The following is a 19,213-nucleotide window of genomic DNA, read 5'->3' as shown; positions in this document are numbered from 1 at the left end:
GAACGCTCCAGAGCCTTATGGATTCGCTCCGTTGCATTTCCATTTATTAGAGAAGAAATGTTTTTCCGACGTAACTAGTAATTTCATCTTGTTCAAGAAAATAAAAAAAACGTTTTTTATTAAAAGACTATGTTCAATATTAAATTACATATCTGTGCATTGTTTTACATTATATCTATAAATATTATGGCGTAGGCGGTCGCGGTTAGGCGATTGCATGACGATCACCGCGCGACGTGGCGGGGCGACCGCGCAGTCACCCGGTTGGCAAGATTTAAATATGTCATGCGAAAAAAAAGTTGCTCCAGGTATTATAGTTTTGCCAGGCCGCAGGGTGTCTCCCTGACGCGGAGCAGTTTCTGAAGATCTAAAAGTATTTCTATACTCAACAAGACGTTCCAATTACAACCCCATACACAGTTTTTACCTTCGAGACATTTTCTGGAAAAACAAAATTTGTATGGCGGCCATCTTGTTTTTTCCGCTATTTTGATTTTTTTTCACCTACAATAGAATTTGACCAAGATTTAAATAGATTTTGCGAAAAAAAATTTGATCCAGGTATAATAGTTGCGCCAGACTGTAGGGTGTCTCCCTGATGCGGAGCAGTTTTCCAAGATCTGGAAGATTTCCCATACTCACCGGGAGGTCCCGATCACACCCCCATACATCATTTTCACCCCCCGACGCTCCTTCTGGGAGACACCCCAGACACTTCATACAAACAACCTCGTTTTACACAGGCACTATACATTGACATTATCAACACGAACACGTGCAACTGTGTGTGATGGCTGAGGGCTGCCATTACAATACCTAATTTAACCGTCATTACTTACTTAGGTGGGTAGTACTACTTACGAAAGATGCTTTTATAATAATCAGTTTTTATTTATTTATTTATTTGCCAAACAAATCACAAATAATAAATTTTGAACAATAAAGGTTTACTATATAAATAAATAGGGTTTACATAATATAACTTAAAAAATCACTGACCTAATTAATTGCATTCATATTATCTTTACTTTAAGCACTTAAATTAGGTTCAACTTTATTGCAAATTATTAACATGAACCTTTACGTGAACGAATTATGAACCTTTTCTAAGGTCATCTCTAATTTGCTCAATGTACGTCCTTCTAGGTCTTCCTCTGCCAGCCCTATCATGTATTGTATGTAGTAAGTTATAAAAAACTAAAACTAGTACATATTTAAGTTTCAAATAATGGACTTTGTAAGAAGTTGGTCTCTACATTTATTTTATTGTAATCTCGTAAAAGTTTTGCAAGTGTTTTTCATATGTTTTCATTTAGACTCAAAAAAGTTTTGTTTTCGATAAAGCTAAAAAGGTTTTTAATCAGAATAGCGACGGTGTTGTTTTTGACGTTGACTGTCATAATATTGGCAATATTTTGAAAGCCTTTTAGCCCTAGTTTTAACCAAACTGAAAAAATATGGGAAATTACAAATGTGTCAGTATAATACTAGTTATTTAAAAAAATCATCGTAAAAATCGTAGTTTATATTTTCTTAATGTTTTCTTTATTAGTTGTATTTTGTATTGCATTTTTTACGGACTTTATTAAGGATTACAATTGGATATTATACATTTATATGATATTTGACAATTGATCTTTAGAGGTGAATATTTATTCAAATGAATTACGAGCTGTGAACCAAGGAACTACTTCTAACCGAGAGCTGTGAACACTTCAAATGTGAACACTAATGAATAGCCAAATTGTCGGTTTTATACGGCTCATCTCTTTTATTCATTTACAAAAAATGTTAGACAGAAGGTTAATAAGAAAATTTTCAAGCAGCGAAAAAAAAACCATGAGGTTCGTTCAGTACGCAACTAAGGATAGCCCTGATGATGTTCGAGTTGGTTATCTGAAGAAAGATTTTATTATAGACATTGGCACGAGGGGACATGGCATGCCACATACAATGCTAGAATTCTTACAAAACAAATTCCATTATGAAAGATTAAAGGAGTAAGTTTATTTATTTTTTTAAAAACAAACAACAGAAAAATTGTGATAAGAGAGAGATGTGGTAGAAAAAGATTCAGTGACTAAGATTTAAAAAGACACCATAATTGCCACCCGTGAGAAATTATTCGTGATTCGCTTGCCGGCAACAAAAGTTGCGCAACCAGTTGGGGTATCTGTAAGATAGTAAGATAGAGTAGTAGGGTAGTTAGAGTGAGATATGCCTGTAACACTTGACTAGACTTTCTGTAGTTAAGTTGGTTTGGACACGTAGAGAGGACTAAGGATAATAGGATTACGAAAGCAGTATATGAAGCTAAGGTTGTTGGTAGGTCTGGCAGAGGAAGATCTAGAAGGACGTACGTTGTTATAATAAATTGGGGATGCCATTAGAAAAGGTTTATTATCTACTCTGAACCGACGTGCGTATATGAAACATTTGATGAATGTGAAAACAAGAGAAGTATGTCAGGATCTATAAAGCTTTAAAGTTCTATCAGCCATACATACATAAACAGCCTATATACGTCCCACTACTGGGCACAGGCTTCCCCTCAATGAACCGGTTGATCAGTCTATTCCAAATATTAAAAAAAAAATAAGTTTCATTACCCATGGAATTTTATTTCCAGGTTGGCATGGCAAAAACCATGTTGCATGAGGCGATTAGATAATGTTTTACTAAAGGCTCCTATTACCGGCATGGACAAAGTTATATGCGTCGCACTGAATTATAAGGACCATTGTGAAGAGCATAAACTTCCACCACCACCAGTGCCTATGGTCTTCAGCAAATTTGCCAGCACAATCATCGGTCCAAGCGAACCTTTGCTGATAAGGACTGATGTTACATGCGTAAGAGAATAATGACAATACACACCCCGATACCGACCTCGCCGGCGTGGTCGGCGAATTCCCTCATTCAGCGCTTATTGCTATCAGTCCACCAGAGTGATCCCCGCAGAAGACGCTCTGATCATCGCAACAGAACCCTGAACTTCCGTTCGCGCCCAACTTGGCACCCTCAGGCCTGTTGTCTTAAATTTTATACCAGGTGGGAGCTCCCGGCACTCTCTATTTCTCCGGCTAAGTAGTTAATGCCATCGGCAGCAAAACGATAAGTCACGTCAAAAAAAATTGACATCTACTTACATGAATTACAAGAGTTGAATCCAGTACTTTCTTACAGAAAGTGGATTGGGAAGTAGAATTATGCATAGTGATGGGCAAGAAAGCGTCATGTGTGAATAAATGTCGAGCTTATGAGTATATATTCGGCTGTACCATAGCCAATGACGTCACCGCCAGGGACTGGCAGAAAGAAAAAAATGGAGGACAGTTCTTGCTTGGCAAGGTTGGTTCTATTTTATAAGGAGGCGTTGTTTTGGTGGCGACGAGTTCGACTTACTCATTGACTCATATACGACGAGGTAATTCAAACACACGGTAATATGCGTATTAAGACGTTTATGCACTCTACATTAATTTACATCTAGTTAACATGGAGTCTTTTCAATGGGGTTGGCTAACTCAGTAACACTGGTGTCAGGGTTATTATTGACCCACCAAAGGTACCTGACGTGGCTCATGTAACGACTACGTACTTATATTAGTAAGTAGAAACCGGTAACGTTGAGTGACACTTAAAGTTATTCCAGAGGTTGTAGCTAAAATACATTCGGTTTTACGCTAACACACTGACGCTCACCCACGTATAATCCGTCCAAATTAATTGAACAACTTGCGTCAAAGACTTACGTAGGTACCTAGGCGTCTAGATTCGCGCGGGTTATAGAGGTACGTTAGCGAACGCCAGCGAGCGTTAGCGTTAAAGCGAATGCATCTTGATTAGAACTTCAGGATGTTAAACAAAGTTTCATTTGTGATATGCCTCAGCCGCAAGTGGTTATCACCATGTCAGACAAAATCCTACTCTAAAGGCGTCACCTTTTTAAACACAGAGGATGTGAAGCATAAGATATGTTTACCAACTTATCTACCAACCCCGAGTATTAAAAGCTTACTTTTTCAGTCGATGGATACATTCTGCCCTTTAGGGCCTTGGATAGTAACTTTGGACGAATTCGCTAATATCGACAATTTAGACGTAAAGTTCAGTTTAAACGGTGTGACCAAACAGAACAGTAACACTAGTCAGTTAATACATAAAATCCCCGCAATAATCGAGAGAATAACACAGTAAGTAGTAACAGAGTAGTCATATTATAATCTTGGAGTCTTGTTAAAGTAAATAGGCACTTGCTAGACAAGCGTGTTTCATCTTAAGCAACATCGTCAATGATATTTAAAAAAATGCATAATTACCTATTTACATCCATTATTTCATTCAAAACCGGTATAGTAGTTTTCATGTTATGGTAAAAAAACCGTTAAAAATGAAGAAAATGCTGAAAGGAAGGAATCTAGCAGTTTGACTATATTTATGCATTAATTATTTAATTTCGTTATTGAATAAAGAATAATAATAGAACGGCAACTCTCCGTCCCCCACCAGCGTGAGTGAGTTGAGCTAGGTATCCCCCCCCGTCGTACTTAAAACTGTGAAGGCTGCGCGTGGACCGTTGTTTATATTTTGTATAGTTTAGTTTCTAGCTTCTTTCGTAAGTAGTACTACTTACCTAAGCGAAATGACGGTTTAATTAGGAATTGTATTTAGTAGCCCTCAAACGTCACACACACAGTTACGCGTGTACGATAACGTCAATCGTCGTGTGTCTGTGTAAAACGAGGTTGTTTGTATGAAGTGTCCGGGGTGTGCTAAGGGGTCGAAACAAAATATCAAAAATGCAGCTATACATCGCCCTTTGCGTTATTATGTACTTTTTGTGTAAGATTTGACTGGGGTACCTATAATTGTTTCATATTACAGAGTAATGACTCTCTTACCTGGAGATTTAATTTTAACCGGTTCTCCAAGTGGAGTAGGCATATATGCCGATCCCCCAGAGTTTATGAAGCCGGGTGACATTCTACGAGGTGAGATTGAGAATATTGGAGTCCTTGTAACTAGAGTTGAACGGTACATAAAACCCGTCGATTATCCCCAATGAAGTACATTGCCAAGGATCTGACGAAGTGTTTGTATCCATATATACATATTTTTACAATAAAGATCAATAAAAAGAATATTAGTTTAAACTTTTTCATCATCTCCATAGCATTATCCCGTTTTCACAGGGTCCGCTTATCTAACCTGAAGATTTAATAGGTCCTGTCCGGTACGGTCACAAATACTAATATGTAGACACTTTGAAACCATTGCACATTAACTTTTTTGATAAATTAAACCGTAAATATGATAGTTTGATAGGGTTCTAAAGTGCGTACATGATATTGCTCATGACTGTACAGAGAAGCGACTACGTGTCTGATCTTCCAACCAGCCAGTCACATACCGCCGAAACATTTCTCGTGAATGTGGGTTTCCTCACCATGTTTTCCTTCACCACTGGGCACATTATCATGATTTACAAATTTTATGGTCCAAACATGAATTCCGAAACAAATTCGAAAATAAATGCCATTATTACGACAGTTCTTGTCACCGCTTGAAGTATATGTGTCAGGTAAGGGCGCGCGATTGATGGTTGCGTGGACTGAACATCAACTCCATATTTACATAGTGTATTTATTAGTTATATACTTCATGAGATATTTTTGGTACGACATGACCTACTGTCATAACGCTGGCATACAAACAAACAGGAAGATACAGAAAAGATAAAAGCTTTTTGATCATTTTTAGTCTGGCTAGCATATATATTTTTAGCACTCTATAATTTATCTTCTTGCTAGTCGTTGACAGTCGTGTACCCAATTGTCAAATTGTGAGTGATTGGCGACAAATCCGGTGCATCCAAGGTTCGACTCTTTGATTCTTTTGCAAAAATTGTTATCGTATTATCGAACAATTTTTGCAACGAAGAATCAACCAGGATCAAAATTTTACGTAAGAAAATCCTTAAGTATTAAAACAAGAAGTATGAAGTTCATCCAGTATACAACTAAGGAACACCCTGAAGATATTCGACTTGGTTATCTCGAGGACGAGTGTGTTATAGACATTGGATTGAGGGAACAAGGCATGCCACATACAATGCTACAATTCTTACAGAACGATTACTATTTAGAAAGATTAAAGGAGTGAGTTAAGTTCTATTTTTTATTAGGTTTTATACGCCGCTTTAAAGAGGCATAGGAAACGTGCATTATAGCTAAATAATTGTGTTAGATATACAATTATTTCGTATTGTTTGACTTGTTTTGAGAACGGATATGACAATTTGCGTGGGATTTATTCACAGACAAGAGAATGCCAAAATTGTTTTTCTGCCTTATAGAGTCCTTCTTTATTTCTATCCTTCTCTGTCTCAAGCGAGCTCTCTCTACTCTCTATCAAAAGCAGGTAGGACTGCCCTCGATGACCATTATTATTAAGAGTACGCTATTGTTTACACCTAAGTTTCATATGTTTAATTATATTATTGTTTATATTTAAAGTTTCACGGCGCATTGGCGCCTCTGCACTGTAAAGTCGTGAAATGTAAATAAATAAAATAAATAATAAATAAATAAATTATGATGTTCGTTATGTAAAAATTGACGATTCAAAGTGAAACTATGTTACCTACTGAATAAAGCTATATTTGAATTTGATGGGACTTCTTTCCTGCAAAATACATATTGGTTCCAAGCTGCACATCCACTAGAGCTACGTCGTTCATAACGTCGAAATTAATGAAATGTAATTAGGGGTTTTCCAGGCCACAATCCTCAAAAAATATATAGATGGCGTTGTAAAACTCTAGCGTGATAATTACATATTTTCTCATTGCTCTGTTACATAATTATTTAAAAATATAATGTAATTGAGACTTACATAAAAATAATGGTTGCTAGATATTTGGATCAGATTTGTATTGTTGTTACCTCTATTGATTCTCTTTATTTTGGTCGGAATAATAATAGCTAGAATATGGTGTTTTGTGCCTTGGTGTTATAACAAGGGTCATCGTTTATACCCAAAGATTCTGTCTGTTAACCATGAAATTAGAAGGTTAAGCGAAGGCAATATTGCACAGCGCCATCAAAATTTTTTTGGGGAAATGGACCTGGAAAGTCGCTCATTCTGGAATTACATTTCCAGGTTGAAATGGAAAAGACCGTGTTGTATGAAGAATCTGAAAGATGTGCTATTGAAGGCTCCGATTACCGGCATGGACAAAGTCATATGCGTCTGCCTGAACTATAAGGATCATTGCGAACTGCATAAAATTCCAATACCACCAGTGCCTGTGATTTTCAGCAAGTTTGCCAGTGTCGTCATCGGTCCAAGCGATCCGTTGCTAATTAGGACTGATATCACATGCGTAAGAGAATATTGACACTAATATAATATGTAACTTATGAAACTCACACCTTCCTCGTGGGCAACCCCCTTGACGGGAGATATCTAGTAAAACACAATTCGCTACAACTGCCAATATTTGCTTTTACACGAGTAATCATCCCTCTAGCATTATCCCGGTTTTCACAGGGTCCGCTTACTTAACCTGAAGATTTGACAGATCCGGTTTTTTACAAAAGCGACTGCCTGTCTGACTTTCCAACCCGCGAAGGGAAAACCAGCCCAATACAGTTTAAGTCACATACCTCCGAAAATGCATTTCTCGGGAATGGAGCTCCTCCGTGCTTCGGAAGGCACTTTAAGCCGTTGGTCCCGGCTGCATTAGTAGTCGTTAATAACCATCAATCCGCACTGGGCCCGCGTGGTGGTTTAAGGCCCATTCTCCCTATCCATCCATAGGGAAGGCCGTGCCCCAGCAATGGGGACGTTAATGGGCTGATGATGATGATGCCTTAGGTATATATTCGAATTTAATTTCATGAATATTACATATATGAAGTAAGTACTTTTTGTTATACTTCACCCAAGAAAAAATAACACAAAGAATGCAATTTTCGTCAAAATACATAAATGATATTAACATAGTATGGCTTCGTCCAAAATCATTCCAGAAACCCATATTCAGCCATGCATTGTCTAGCTAGGCTTAACTATCGTTGAAATATTAAAGTAAAGTGAAATAATAACAATTAGAGAGGAGTCTAAATTGTCTCTCGCTCATAATAAATGCATTGTAAGCCGTCTAGACCCTGGCGAATGAAAAGAAACCGGGAACCGTTTAAAGAGGTCCTAAGCTAACTGCTGAATACAAAGGAATACTGCGGTTTATCTAAATTTTTTGTGCATGCTATATTTAATAGCCTCCGTGGTCTAGTGACTAGAGCGTTGGGCTCACGATCTGGAGGTCCGGGTTCGATTCCCGATGGGGACATTTTCGAAATCACTTTGTGAGACTGTACTTTGTTTGGTAAGGACATTGCAGGCTTGAATCACCTGATTGTCCGAAAAAATAAGATGATTCCGTGCTTCGGAAGGCACGCTAAGCCGTTGGTCCCAGACTACTAGCCCAAACACCTCCACCAACCCGTAGTGGAGCAGCGTGGTGGAGTATGCTCCATACTGTTTATGTGTGTACGTGTGTGCTATATTTATTTTGATCTTATGATGTAAGTGCTTTTTGTTACATGAAATTCTGATGAAGTATTTATAGGTACTTATTAGGCTAAATGGCATTTTCATCTCAGCGACTTGAATGGTCTGGACTTGGCGCTGCGTTACTGCCCACGTTTCACTACCAAACGTCAAGACTGGCCTGATCATGCTCTTGTACACTAAGCCTTTGAGCTTAACGGGCATACGTTTGTCACAGGTTACACCAGTCACTTCCCGCCATTTAAGCCAGGCTGCCGCTATCCGATGCGATTTTATTATTATTTTTTTTCCAACATTTTCTTGCAGAAAGTGGATTGGGAAGTAGAATTATGCATAGTGATGGGCAAAAAGGCGTCGTGTGTGAAACAATGTAGAGCTTATGAGTATATATTCGGATTTACTGTAGCGAATGACGTCACCGCCAGGGACTGGCAAAGAGAAAGAAATGGCGGACAGTTCTTACTGGGCAAGGTTGGTTCTACGGTACTTATAAGAATTTGTAGTGAATATTATTACTCTAATGCCTATCTAATATATTATGTTCTTTTACAACGGCCTCTGTGGTCCAGTGGTTGAGCATTCTGCTCACGATCCGGAGGTCCTGGGTTCGAATCCCGGTGGAGACAAATCACTTTGTGATCCCTAGTTTGGTTAGGACATTGCAAGCTGATCACCTGATTGTCCAGAAGTAAGATGATCCGTGCTTCGGCACGTTAAACCATTGGTCCCGGTTACTACTTACTGACGTGAGTACGTAGTCGTTACTTGAATCACGTCAGGGGCCTTTGGCGGCTCAGTAATAACCCTGACACCAAGGTTGATGAGGCTCACAACCCACACGATAGACAAAGAAGATGCTCTTTTACGGAATCGCGGCGGCGGCGGCGCGATGAATTCAAACACTTGACGATATAATATTAGAGCGTTTACGCAAAGTGTGAACTCACGTGTTTGCTTAGTATGGCCACTGCTGTAGTATTTTTGGGATACACAAGATCGTATTTATTTAGGGAAATGTCTTATAGATACGAAGTTCTAAGATGGATACGATGAACCTTATTGTGATAAGGGTTCAGCTTAACGCCCATATCGATCCGATACCGATCATTTCTGAACTAACATGTCATCACGTATGATATGCCCGGTAAGACCAGCGGCTCAATGTGATCATTGTCCAGAAAGTCTCACTTTAAAGCACTTTCAACAATCCCAAACGGGGGCTATGAAACCTACATATTATTCTAGAACAGGGTTTCAAAATACTTTTTTTAGTACCCCATATCAATTTGTTCTTATTTCAAATTGCAAAGAAACTGTAATTTTGAAATAAGAACAAAACATTTACCTATAAGTAATATTTGAAAAGTGAATCACCTTTTTTCTTTATTTTCACTTTTTATCTAACTAAATTTGTGAAGAAGAAAATTGTAAGGAAGGAATCATTGAAATAGAAAATGAGAGATTAACATTGTAAAGGTTTTTTTTTCAGTCTATGGACACATTTTGCCCTGTGGGCCCTTGGATAGTAACCTTAGATGAGTTGGGAAGTGTTGATAATTTAGAGATAAAGTGCAGTTTAAATGGTGTCAACAAACAGAGGAGCAACACTAATCAGCTGATATATAAAGTCCCTGCAATAATCGAAAGATTAACACAGTAAGTTGTAGTTTCTTTAGATTATGGTTAGGTATATTTTTAGCAAGTATGTCTTATATTATACTGAGTATGTATTAAGTACGTTCAGAGTATTTATAAATAAATAAAAGATAAAGCCGCCGAAATTGTGCTGTATTGATGTGTTATGTCTGATTGTTAAAATTTAGTTCGGTGCAATAAAGTATATTTGAGTTGATTTAAGTACTTAATAACTTATGAGAGTTTTTTTTGCCCTGACTTATTGTAGATTTGCCGCATATGGCAACTACTTGCCTGGATATTTTATCATGACTTACCTACCATAAGTTGAGATTGTAGACATTTTTCTCTTAAAAGCACATTATCGCAACTTTTAACCAGCAAGAATTATTTTAAAAATGACTGGGTACCTTTTTGCTATATTGTTACTAAAGAGGTTTGAGATCGGCATGTGGTTTTAAAAAATACTTCCAGACCAAAACGTAAGGTACACGTTGTTTATATAGGTGGAAACCTATTATTTGCTTAGTTTGTTACGTAGTATATCTTTTGTGCTATTTGGTCTCGCAAATATTAAATAAAATAAAATAAAATGTTTGTTGCGATTGCCGGTTGAATCGATTTGGTTGCTCGCGAGTGTCGTCATACTCTTCATATTTCTTTTTATATTACAGATTAATTACTCTTCTACCAGGGGATATAATCTTAACCGGTTCTCCGAGTGGGCTAGGCGTGTATTCTAACCCTCCAGAATTTATGAAGCCAGGCGACATTCTTCGGAGTGAGATAGAGAAAATTGGAGTCCTGGAAACTAGAGTGGAACGGTACATAAAACCCGACGACTTCCCCTGGCAAAACTACAAGATTGACAAGAACTGTTTGTATTGATATATTTTTATACACCAACTTAAGTAGGCCTATTTAAGTTTCACAGCTCCTAAGCGAGTTGCACACCCACTAAACTTAGCTAAGCTCTTGGTCTGCAATCTACTTAAAACTACTAATTAGTGCAGTTCCTCACTTAAATAAAGCTAGTTTAAGAACTGTGAAATGATGTACAACCGGTAAACTTATAATAATTATTTAAAATTATAATGTATGTACATTATATTTAAAAACAAAATATAAAAAATATACAATGATTTAAAACACAATATAATTGTTTTCTTTATCATTAAAACCCTAGAGCCTTCGTAGAAGATAACTTCTACTAGAGAGCTGTCTCTTGGTTTTGGTGTCAAAACTCACGCCTATTTTCCACCGAGGTAAGCAGAGACTATGGAATTCCATTTGCTTTGATCCTGGCATATTTCTCTTGCTTCCTCCACATTCATCAATTGTTTCATGCACGCACGCCGGTTTAGAGTAGATCTTACTGAATCTTTTCTAAGGACATCAATGCATGTCCTTCAGATTCTTTTAATAAGGTGACCTATTTTAGGTAGGTATTCCCTCCACCATGATATTAACTACTTTGGCGGCCAAATTGAATGGAAATGGCAGACAGAAGGCTCTCACCTCGCACAAAATTAAGGACAACAGGCCTGAGGGTGCCCAATTGGACGTTCTAAAGTTATACTTCATTGTGTAAGTTATGCAATTAAATTAATTTCATTTATAATTTTATTAGTCCATCGTCTTGCAATTAGGTTAATATAACGTTTGTGATCCCTTGGTAGACTTTGTCTAAGTTCACCAAAAACAATATAGATGGTGCTGTTAACCCTTAAACGGGCCCCATGCATCTGCATGTGCTACGTAAAATTTAAATACAGTTTCATGTTCGCGAAGCATTGTAGAATACATTACCAGCAAAAAAACATCAAATAATTAAAAAAAAAACATGTGGTTAAAATTTTCACTCTGCCCGTTTCGTTGATTTGTGTTATCTAACAGTTTGTTTCCATTCCACTACTTCATTTATAGTTTTTCATTTCTACGACTAGAACAAAACCACTGACCAACCTACTTATCTTTCAAACCGAAACACAACAATGAAAACATTATAGGTATTACTTGGCGGCGGATTTAGAAGGCAGTGGAGGCTTACAACTAACGACTTAACTGGGATGATGCTAAGATAATGCTGCAACTTTGATGTTATTGTAATTTTACTGGAGCTGAGCACTGTCTGCAATAATAAATTTTGTACCAGAATCGGTACCCAGCCCAGTAGGTACATACCTATATTAAAGTAGACAGAAATACTTTTTTTATATGTGAGAAGGCTGGCATTTGGCTGCTATCTCACCTGTACTCGTACTACAACGATAGTAATGATAGCTCTTCTAAAAATCAGCGTATAACAGACCTGTGCTGCGTAGCAAAATATCCTAGATAAGTAAGTAGGTATAATGGAAACGGTTACTATATCTTGCTACTCTTGACGGGCAGAGTGCATATATTTACCACATATGTTGAGACTTTATTTACCACAAAATCATAAACAGAAAAATAAAATGAAGATACGAAATGAAAGATAGATATTCTAGTAATAAAATAATATTTATTTCAGCTTAAAAATGAGAAGGGGTTTCCAGTAAATTAATTTTAATTATGTGGTTTTTAAATAGCCTCTGCCTTAATAAGGGTTAAGATTTAACGTAATTATTCAAAAATATAACAAAACAATGTAATGGCAGAAGCATACAACAAGAAAAATGTGGTGAATTTTTCTTTTTTCTTAAATGAACTTTGACTTGAAACTTAGTGAAGGCACAATGGCTGAAATAAGAAACAGGCTAATTGGCTGAACTTTACAAAGGTTAGACAGAAGAAAGAAAAGAAAAATGAACGCAATGAAATGTTAAGTTGGCTGCAAGTTGTAAAATTGTTTCAGTTCACGTGATCTAGCTTGAGGAATACTTAGGAACGGTCAAATGAACGCGCTTTCAGTGTTTACTGGAGAAGTGCTTTGTTATAAGAATTATCTCGTTACCTATTTGAAGTTCAAGTTTTCACCTTATATTTTCATTTCAAGGTTAGTCTTTTAAATCGCCTTGTACATAACCACCTCCTTTTTTGATGTTGGTTAACACGTTGACAGTCCCCATACAAAATGTTTTGACTTCCTTGTAAGTCCCGTATATAACTTCAACCTTTGCTAAGTTACCCGAGAGCCAAGTGAAGCACCCGCCCTTAGTGCGTATGTGGTCATTTCTTAGTGACCCATGTATGGGTCATGGACGTATGGAGCTAGTCCGTCATGACCCGTATATGGATCACTGGACTAACTAATAACAAAAAAAAAGCATAACTCTTACTCTATTGTTTACTCAGTCACGGCCGGTTCACATATTGCATTTAACGACTTGTTAAAATTTTAATTAACACACCTATTATGTGCTATCATATCGCAATGAAAAGATTGCACTGTACGTCCATGAATAATCTCGTATTTGCATAAGAAATAGTTTTATACTATTTTATATTTTATGGAATGTAATTTTATTGTGCAAGTAATCCTACTTGTGTTTATTTTTGTGACGTGACGTACTGGTAGCTTCGCCTCAGATGGTATTCACTACTTGGTCGGACAAATGGGGAGCGCTGGAGAGTCTCACCCGGTACAAAAATTTTAGACTATAGGCCTACTGAAGGTGCCCAGTTAGGCGCGAACCTCGCATCTGGGCGTTGTCTGAAAGAATTTGAATTTGATTTGAAAGAATTATCCGATCCTTGTCGGTCGTTAGGGATAAGTGGTGAATGAGAGAAAGGTCGACCAAGCCGGCGAGGTCGGTATCGTTGCTAGAGTAATTGGGACGCCAGGATCGTAGTACTAATAATATGGTGATCCGTCCTTCACCCCGTTCATCAAATATTTAAAACAAAATCTGCATAATCATAATCCCACATTAGCGGTCGCAAATAGTTATTTTCAAAAGCGTATTTGCATCAGCAATTGCACGAAAACAAAGTAACCAATTTGTTTATGCAATACACATAGTCAATAAACGGAACACACAATTTTGGTAACCGTTTATCATGGCGATCGTGATTGCAAACAATCAGAAAAGCAAAATGTATTTTATGTGGTTGTGTCACGAATTCGGCGACTGTTCATTACGGTGCGTTTACACTTACGGAACTCATATGTAGTCATACATACTTACATACAATAGCTGCCCGCCTGCGCATGATTCGAATTTTAGAAGTGATAAAGTTTCATAAGTCCCAGGAGGAGGGGAGGAGGTTTCAGGAGTCCTAGTATGGCTTTGTAATAGACTACTCTGGGCGCCATCTCACTTGCGTCAGACAGAGTACTGCGGGGTGGAAGGCAAGATGGAAACCACTGCCCTATTTTTCCCTAAAAAAGTAGCATGGAGAGTATTTACACTGGAATGGAAAATGCTACACCGACAAGAGCGTGACTCTTAAATTGATGATGATGAAAGTTTCATACAGGATTTGAATCCCTTTTTTATTCCCTTGGGAGTTGAATTTCGCAAAATTCCACACCTACGTCTTACTCCTAGCATTTGTATTAATTATAATTATAAATAGGTTTAAACAGGTTCCAGGTTGGAATTTGATCATAATCTCACCTGATGGTAAGTAAAGTGAAGATTGGCCTAATATGGTACACGCTTAACTAGTAAATGCCAATTCACTCTAGTTTTGAGGAAGAGTAAATTCATAGGCAGGGAGGAAGCAGTTGGGAGGTATTATGAAGTCGGCCCAGTTGTGGGTAGTACACAAATGCACTGTGATCGACACTTGCATAGTACAACTTTCCTGCAAAATGTAGTAATAGGTATTTACCTCATCATCACCAGCCCATTAACGTCCCCACTGCTGGGGCACAGGCCTTCCCTATGGATGGATAGGGAGATCGGCCTTAAACCATCACGCGGGCCCAGTGCGGATTGGTAGTTATTAACGACTACTAATGCAGCCGGGACCAACGGCTTAACGTACCTTCCGAAGCACGGAGGAGCTCGAGATGAAAACTTTTTTTTGTGGTCACCCATCCTATGACCGGCCTTTGCGAAAGTTGCTTAACTTCAACAATCGCAGACCGAGACCGAGGTATTTACCTAAAAAGTTATTATACTATGGCACACTTAATAAACACGCACTTTAAAAAGATTGAGTGTTTTATCAATCTTTGCTGTTATTTCCTTATCCGCCGCAAACAAAAGCGACGGGTAATCGACGGGTATAAAATTTATGGAACCACGTCAATTTTAGGCAGAAATTTAAAAAGCCCTCTCAAAATTTAATATTGGCCAATAACCCGACAGAATTAAGTTGCACGTCAAACGCGTTACATATCAACGAGATGCCTATTTAATTCGCCGGAGTTATTCATTCTATTTAAAAGTAACAGTTGTAAATCCATGATAAGAAAATGACGGGTACGACTTAAAATAAAATTCGAAGTGTCTGCAGGTATATTGTTTTAAAACGTTTCCTTATCTATGTACATTCGTGTGTTTGTGAACTCGCCGTAAATATTTTCGCCGAAATGTAACTACCGTGGAATGGCTCAATTGGTTGCATCAAGCCAATACTGCCCGTTATACCTCAAAAACAATGCGATTGAAACAAAACTATTACAACAACGACCTTTTATGTAGCCACAGATTTAATATAGATAAAATATTATTTGGTAACGCCTCTCGGGTAATGTTCTATCTTAGTATTATATTGCGAAATTTTAAAATAGATTAAGGTATCTACTTTATTATTTAAACAAAATAGAAACTATGTCGTGTTTAATATTGTAATTCTTCTTCTATCGTGTGGGTTGTGAGGTGGAGTACCAACCTCATCAACCCTGGTGTCAGGGTTACTATTGAGCCGCCAAAGGCCCCTGACATGGCCCATGTAACGATTGCTTACTTACATAAGTAAGTAGTAACCGGGACCAACGGTTTAGCGAGCCTTCCGAAGCACGGATCATCTTACTGTCGGACAATCAGGTGATCGGGTGATCTAATGTCCTAACCCAACTAGGGACCACAAAGTAATTTTTAAGATATGTCCCCACCGGGAATCGAAACCGGGACCTCCGGATCGTGAGCCCAACGCTCAACCACTGGACCACCGAGGCCGTTATTAACACATTACATTGTAATTAGTTTGATTTACATACATACATTCATAAACTTACGCCTATTTCCGACAGTAGAGACTGGAACTTCTCTTGCTTCCTCCACATTCATCAATCGCCACACGAAAAAGATAATTTAAGCTCTTATGTATGCAATATGAAATGACGCCTATGATTAATTGATTATTTACTACTTTGTCTCAGCAAGTAGGTATATATGAAAAATGTCAAAAAAGGTTGTGTACAGCTTTTCTACCATTTTAGTGGAAGTAACAGTATGTCTGATGTAATAATAATGGCAGGCACTTTCCTACTTCTGGCGATATAATTCCTGATTTCACGCGATTTACCTTGTGCCATTGGCTTATAAATATGCACATTTTTTGACATGTTTTAATGTAGGTTTGCTTCAGATGGCATTAATTACTTGGCCGAACAAATTGGGGTGCGCTGAAAGTTCTAACTTGGTATACAAATTTAAGATAAAAGGTCTAAGGATACTCATGTAATCTGATTCCTCTATCTTTAATGATCACTAGGTATAAAAAAGCGACATAGCTCTCTCGATAAAAGGTTCTCAAACTCCCCCACACAATCGACTTCTTGCAATCATGCTTTTGCGACATAACGCCTTATGTTTAGTGACGATTACGACTTTGTCTCAGCAAGTAGGTATGAAGGTATGTACTTAGAATTCTGACCTGATAACGCTGTCGGTAATTGGAAAGCAAGGCGTGGTAGCTTTGGACCGGTTTGTAGGCAATATCCTTGTGGTACGTAAGGTGATCTGGCTTGTGCAAGTGAATTACGACTCAGAATGCGGACGCGGCCCACACCCCACAGCCTTGCGAACTAGGAAGTGGTTGCGGTGAATTCGATTCGATCGAGTTAATTTTAGTGCCGCTAAAAATATGCGTGCGAACATAGTCTCGCCTCGGAATTTCAATTGACCTCTTTCCGTTTAAATATTTTTAGCGACTAATTCTACCTTAGTCACAATCAGAATTTCCTCGACAAAATTGGACAGGAAGGAAAGGATAAGGATATTGGAAAGGGAAACGATGAGTAACTTCAAAATTTAATTGGTTTTGGTAATTCTACATTTATTTACAAGTTCAGTTTTTAAACTGACGCACATCCTCCAACCCTCTTTTATTAACAAATACGAACAACGTAATACGTAGTATACCTGTCCATTAACACACAATATCACAGCAAACAACAATTAAGAAATGCTTTGAAGCGTCCGAGTTGCTCGGTCACCTCGCGGTGACTCGGCGAATTGCTAATAGATGCGTGCTTTTTACATTCAACCTTCACAAGTCGCCCGAGTACCTAGACATTTACACTTTGTGGAAGGAATAGGTGTAGCCATCAGGGGCTCTGTTGAGGCTGAACTTGCCGGGGGGGAAGAAGCGGGTTGGGGGAGGCGTCGTTGGGTCATAATACTGTTGCTGTTGGCGGGCGGGCTGTTGAGGGGGGTTGTAGGCTTGCGTGTGCAGGCCACTGTACTGAGCCTGCTGTGTTCCGGGGTAGATGTTGTTCACGTAGTTGCTCTGAGGCTGCTGGTACTGTTGCGGCTGGGGCTGGTACTGAGGCTGCGGCTGCTGGTACTGCGGCTGAGCCTGGTACTGCTGCTGCTGTTGAGGCGCGACGTAGTTCTCCTGCTCGTACAGCTCAGGGTAGTACTGACCGTCGTCTTCATTGGGCTTGCCTCCATAGTTGCGGGCGGGAGCGGGAGCGGTGTATTGTTGAGGGGCAGTGTACTGCTGCGCCTTGTAGTCAGGTGGGTTGTAACGAGGGTCGGGCGTGTAACCGGGAGTGGGCGCGACCGGCTGCGGTGCAGTCGGAATGTGGTCGCCGACAGCTTGGAATCCGTTCTTGCCAGCGATATAGTTCACAGTCTTCCTCTGACCACTGGGGTCGATGTACGAGTAGCTGCCTCTCCTGTTGCCGTCAGCATCTGTTTCTTCTTTAAAATCAATGCCGTCCTCCTGCTGGTACGCAGCTCCGAAAGCTCCATTTCCATTAAGGTATCTCGCTTCCTGGACGATGGCAGCCGTCTTCGGGTCTCCGGCGTACTTGGGCACGCGTCGAGCCCCCTCCTGTTGTTGGCACGTCACAGCCGCGATCACAAAGGCGTACACTGCGAGCCTGTACATTTTGGAATCAAAATGTTCACTGCCCGCGTGAAAGTAACAAAGTGTGTCGTTGCGGGCGGTTGAACTCGTTTTATACGGACAGTAAAGGCCTTGAAGTGTATTGGAAGGGCTCACGGGTGCGACCGCGAAAATCTGGTGTGCATTGCAGGCATCGGATGTGTGGAGTTCGCGTCAGGGAAGTGACATTAAGATGAGGTTTGCAGGTGTCGTCCTTTGAAACGAGAGCGTCGCCCGCAGCTAAATGTCAACGAGTGGGTGCTTTATTTAAAGCGAGCGTACTACTATCATATTTTATGCGAACATTTTTACGACCGCGTTATATTTTACCTTTTCCATTTACACAAAAGCCGGCTAGGTCCTATTTAGTGTTCTATCTCTTGCACAATGGTTTGGTATAACTTATTTTTTCACAATGGTTTGGTATAACTTATTTTTTCACAATGGTTTGGTGAACCTTAGACCTAAATAAATGGATTTTGACCTTATCGAAGATTTTATACTTATTTTTAATAAATGTCAAATCTTCAGGTTAGTTAAGCGGACCCTAAGAAAAATGGGATAAAGTTAGGGAGATGATGACTTTTTTTGAATAATTAGGTAAGTGTTATTTTTTTTTAATAGGTACTTAGTTCAACATATAACAACCGAAACGAAAAAATACGAATAAAGAATACAATACACGTGTTATTTGCATTTATTATACAACTAATGTTATTAACAAAACGAAATTAAAGTTTTTTTGCAATGTTTAGATGTTGCAGAAACTCTTACAAAGTTAACACGT

The 19,213-nt window shown here is 38.7% G+C and overlaps 4 protein-coding genes across 4 annotated transcripts in view; 3 read left to right on the top strand and 1 right to left on the bottom strand.

Annotated features, from left to right (window-relative positions):
• LOC126373095 (semaphorin-2A-like) overlaps positions 1 to 19,213 on the top strand; it is a 624,036-nt gene that overhangs the window by 60,947 nt on the left and 543,876 nt on the right. The window lies entirely within an intron of this gene.
• Positions 1,840 to 5,068, top strand: LOC126373443 (fumarylacetoacetate hydrolase domain-containing protein 2-like). Its single transcript, XM_050019602.1, has 5 exons — positions 1,840 to 1,844; positions 2,630 to 2,852; positions 3,187 to 3,351; positions 4,030 to 4,196; positions 4,888 to 5,068. The coding sequence occupies exons 1-5, from the start codon at positions 1,840 to 1,842 to the stop codon at positions 5,066 to 5,068; spliced, it is 741 nt and encodes a 246-aa protein (XP_049875559.1).
• LOC126373442 (fumarylacetoacetate hydrolase domain-containing protein 2-like) lies at positions 6,001 to 11,273 on the top strand. The gene is made up of 5 exons (XM_050019601.1): positions 6,001 to 6,161; positions 7,165 to 7,387; positions 8,884 to 9,048; positions 10,067 to 10,233; positions 10,887 to 11,273. The coding sequence occupies exons 1-5, from the start codon at positions 6,001 to 6,003 to the stop codon at positions 11,098 to 11,100; spliced, it is 930 nt and encodes a 309-aa protein (XP_049875558.1). The 3' UTR covers positions 11,101 to 11,273.
• On the bottom strand, positions 17,334 to 18,457 carry LOC126373190 (DNA translocase FtsK). Its single transcript, XM_050019235.1, has one exon. The coding sequence runs from the start codon at positions 18,427 to 18,429 to the stop codon at positions 17,611 to 17,613; it is 819 nt and encodes a 272-aa protein (XP_049875192.1). The 5' UTR covers positions 18,430 to 18,457; the 3' UTR covers positions 17,334 to 17,610.

Source organism: Pectinophora gossypiella, chromosome 15, assembly GCF_024362695.1.
Source record: "Pectinophora gossypiella chromosome 15, ilPecGoss1.1, whole genome shotgun sequence".
NCBI lineage: Eukaryota > Metazoa > Arthropoda > Insecta > Lepidoptera > Gelechiidae > Pectinophora > Pectinophora gossypiella.
Note: the sequence above shows the minus strand (reverse complement) of the source record. Positions and strands in the feature narration are given on the sequence as shown.

What these genes read in the sequence shown, in the direction of transcription:
- LOC126373443 (XM_050019602.1), top strand. An exon ending in TAAGGACTGATGTTACATGC is followed by an intron (nt 2,853 to 3,186) that starts GTAAGAGAATAA and finishes ACTTTCTTACAG; the next exon opens with AAAGTGGATTGGGAAGTAGA. An exon ending in ATAATCGAGAGAATAACACA is followed by an intron (nt 4,197 to 4,887) that starts GTAAGTAGTAAC and finishes TTCATATTACAG; the next exon opens with AGTAATGACTCTCTTACCTG.
- LOC126373442 (XM_050019601.1), top strand. Translation starts at nt 6,001, where the DNA reads ATGAAGTTCATCCAGTATACAACTAAGGAACACCCTGAAGATATTCGA. An exon ending in TATTTAGAAAGATTAAAGGA is followed by an intron (nt 6,162 to 7,164) that starts GTGAGTTAAGTT and finishes TTACATTTCCAG; the next exon opens with GTTGAAATGGAAAAGACCGT. An exon ending in TTAGGACTGATATCACATGC is followed by an intron (nt 7,388 to 8,883) that starts GTAAGAGAATAT and finishes ATTTTCTTGCAG; the next exon opens with AAAGTGGATTGGGAAGTAGA.
- LOC126373190 (XM_050019235.1), bottom strand. Translation starts at nt 18,429, where the DNA reads ATGTACAGGCTCGCAGTGTACGCCTTTGTGATCGCGGCTGTGACGTGC.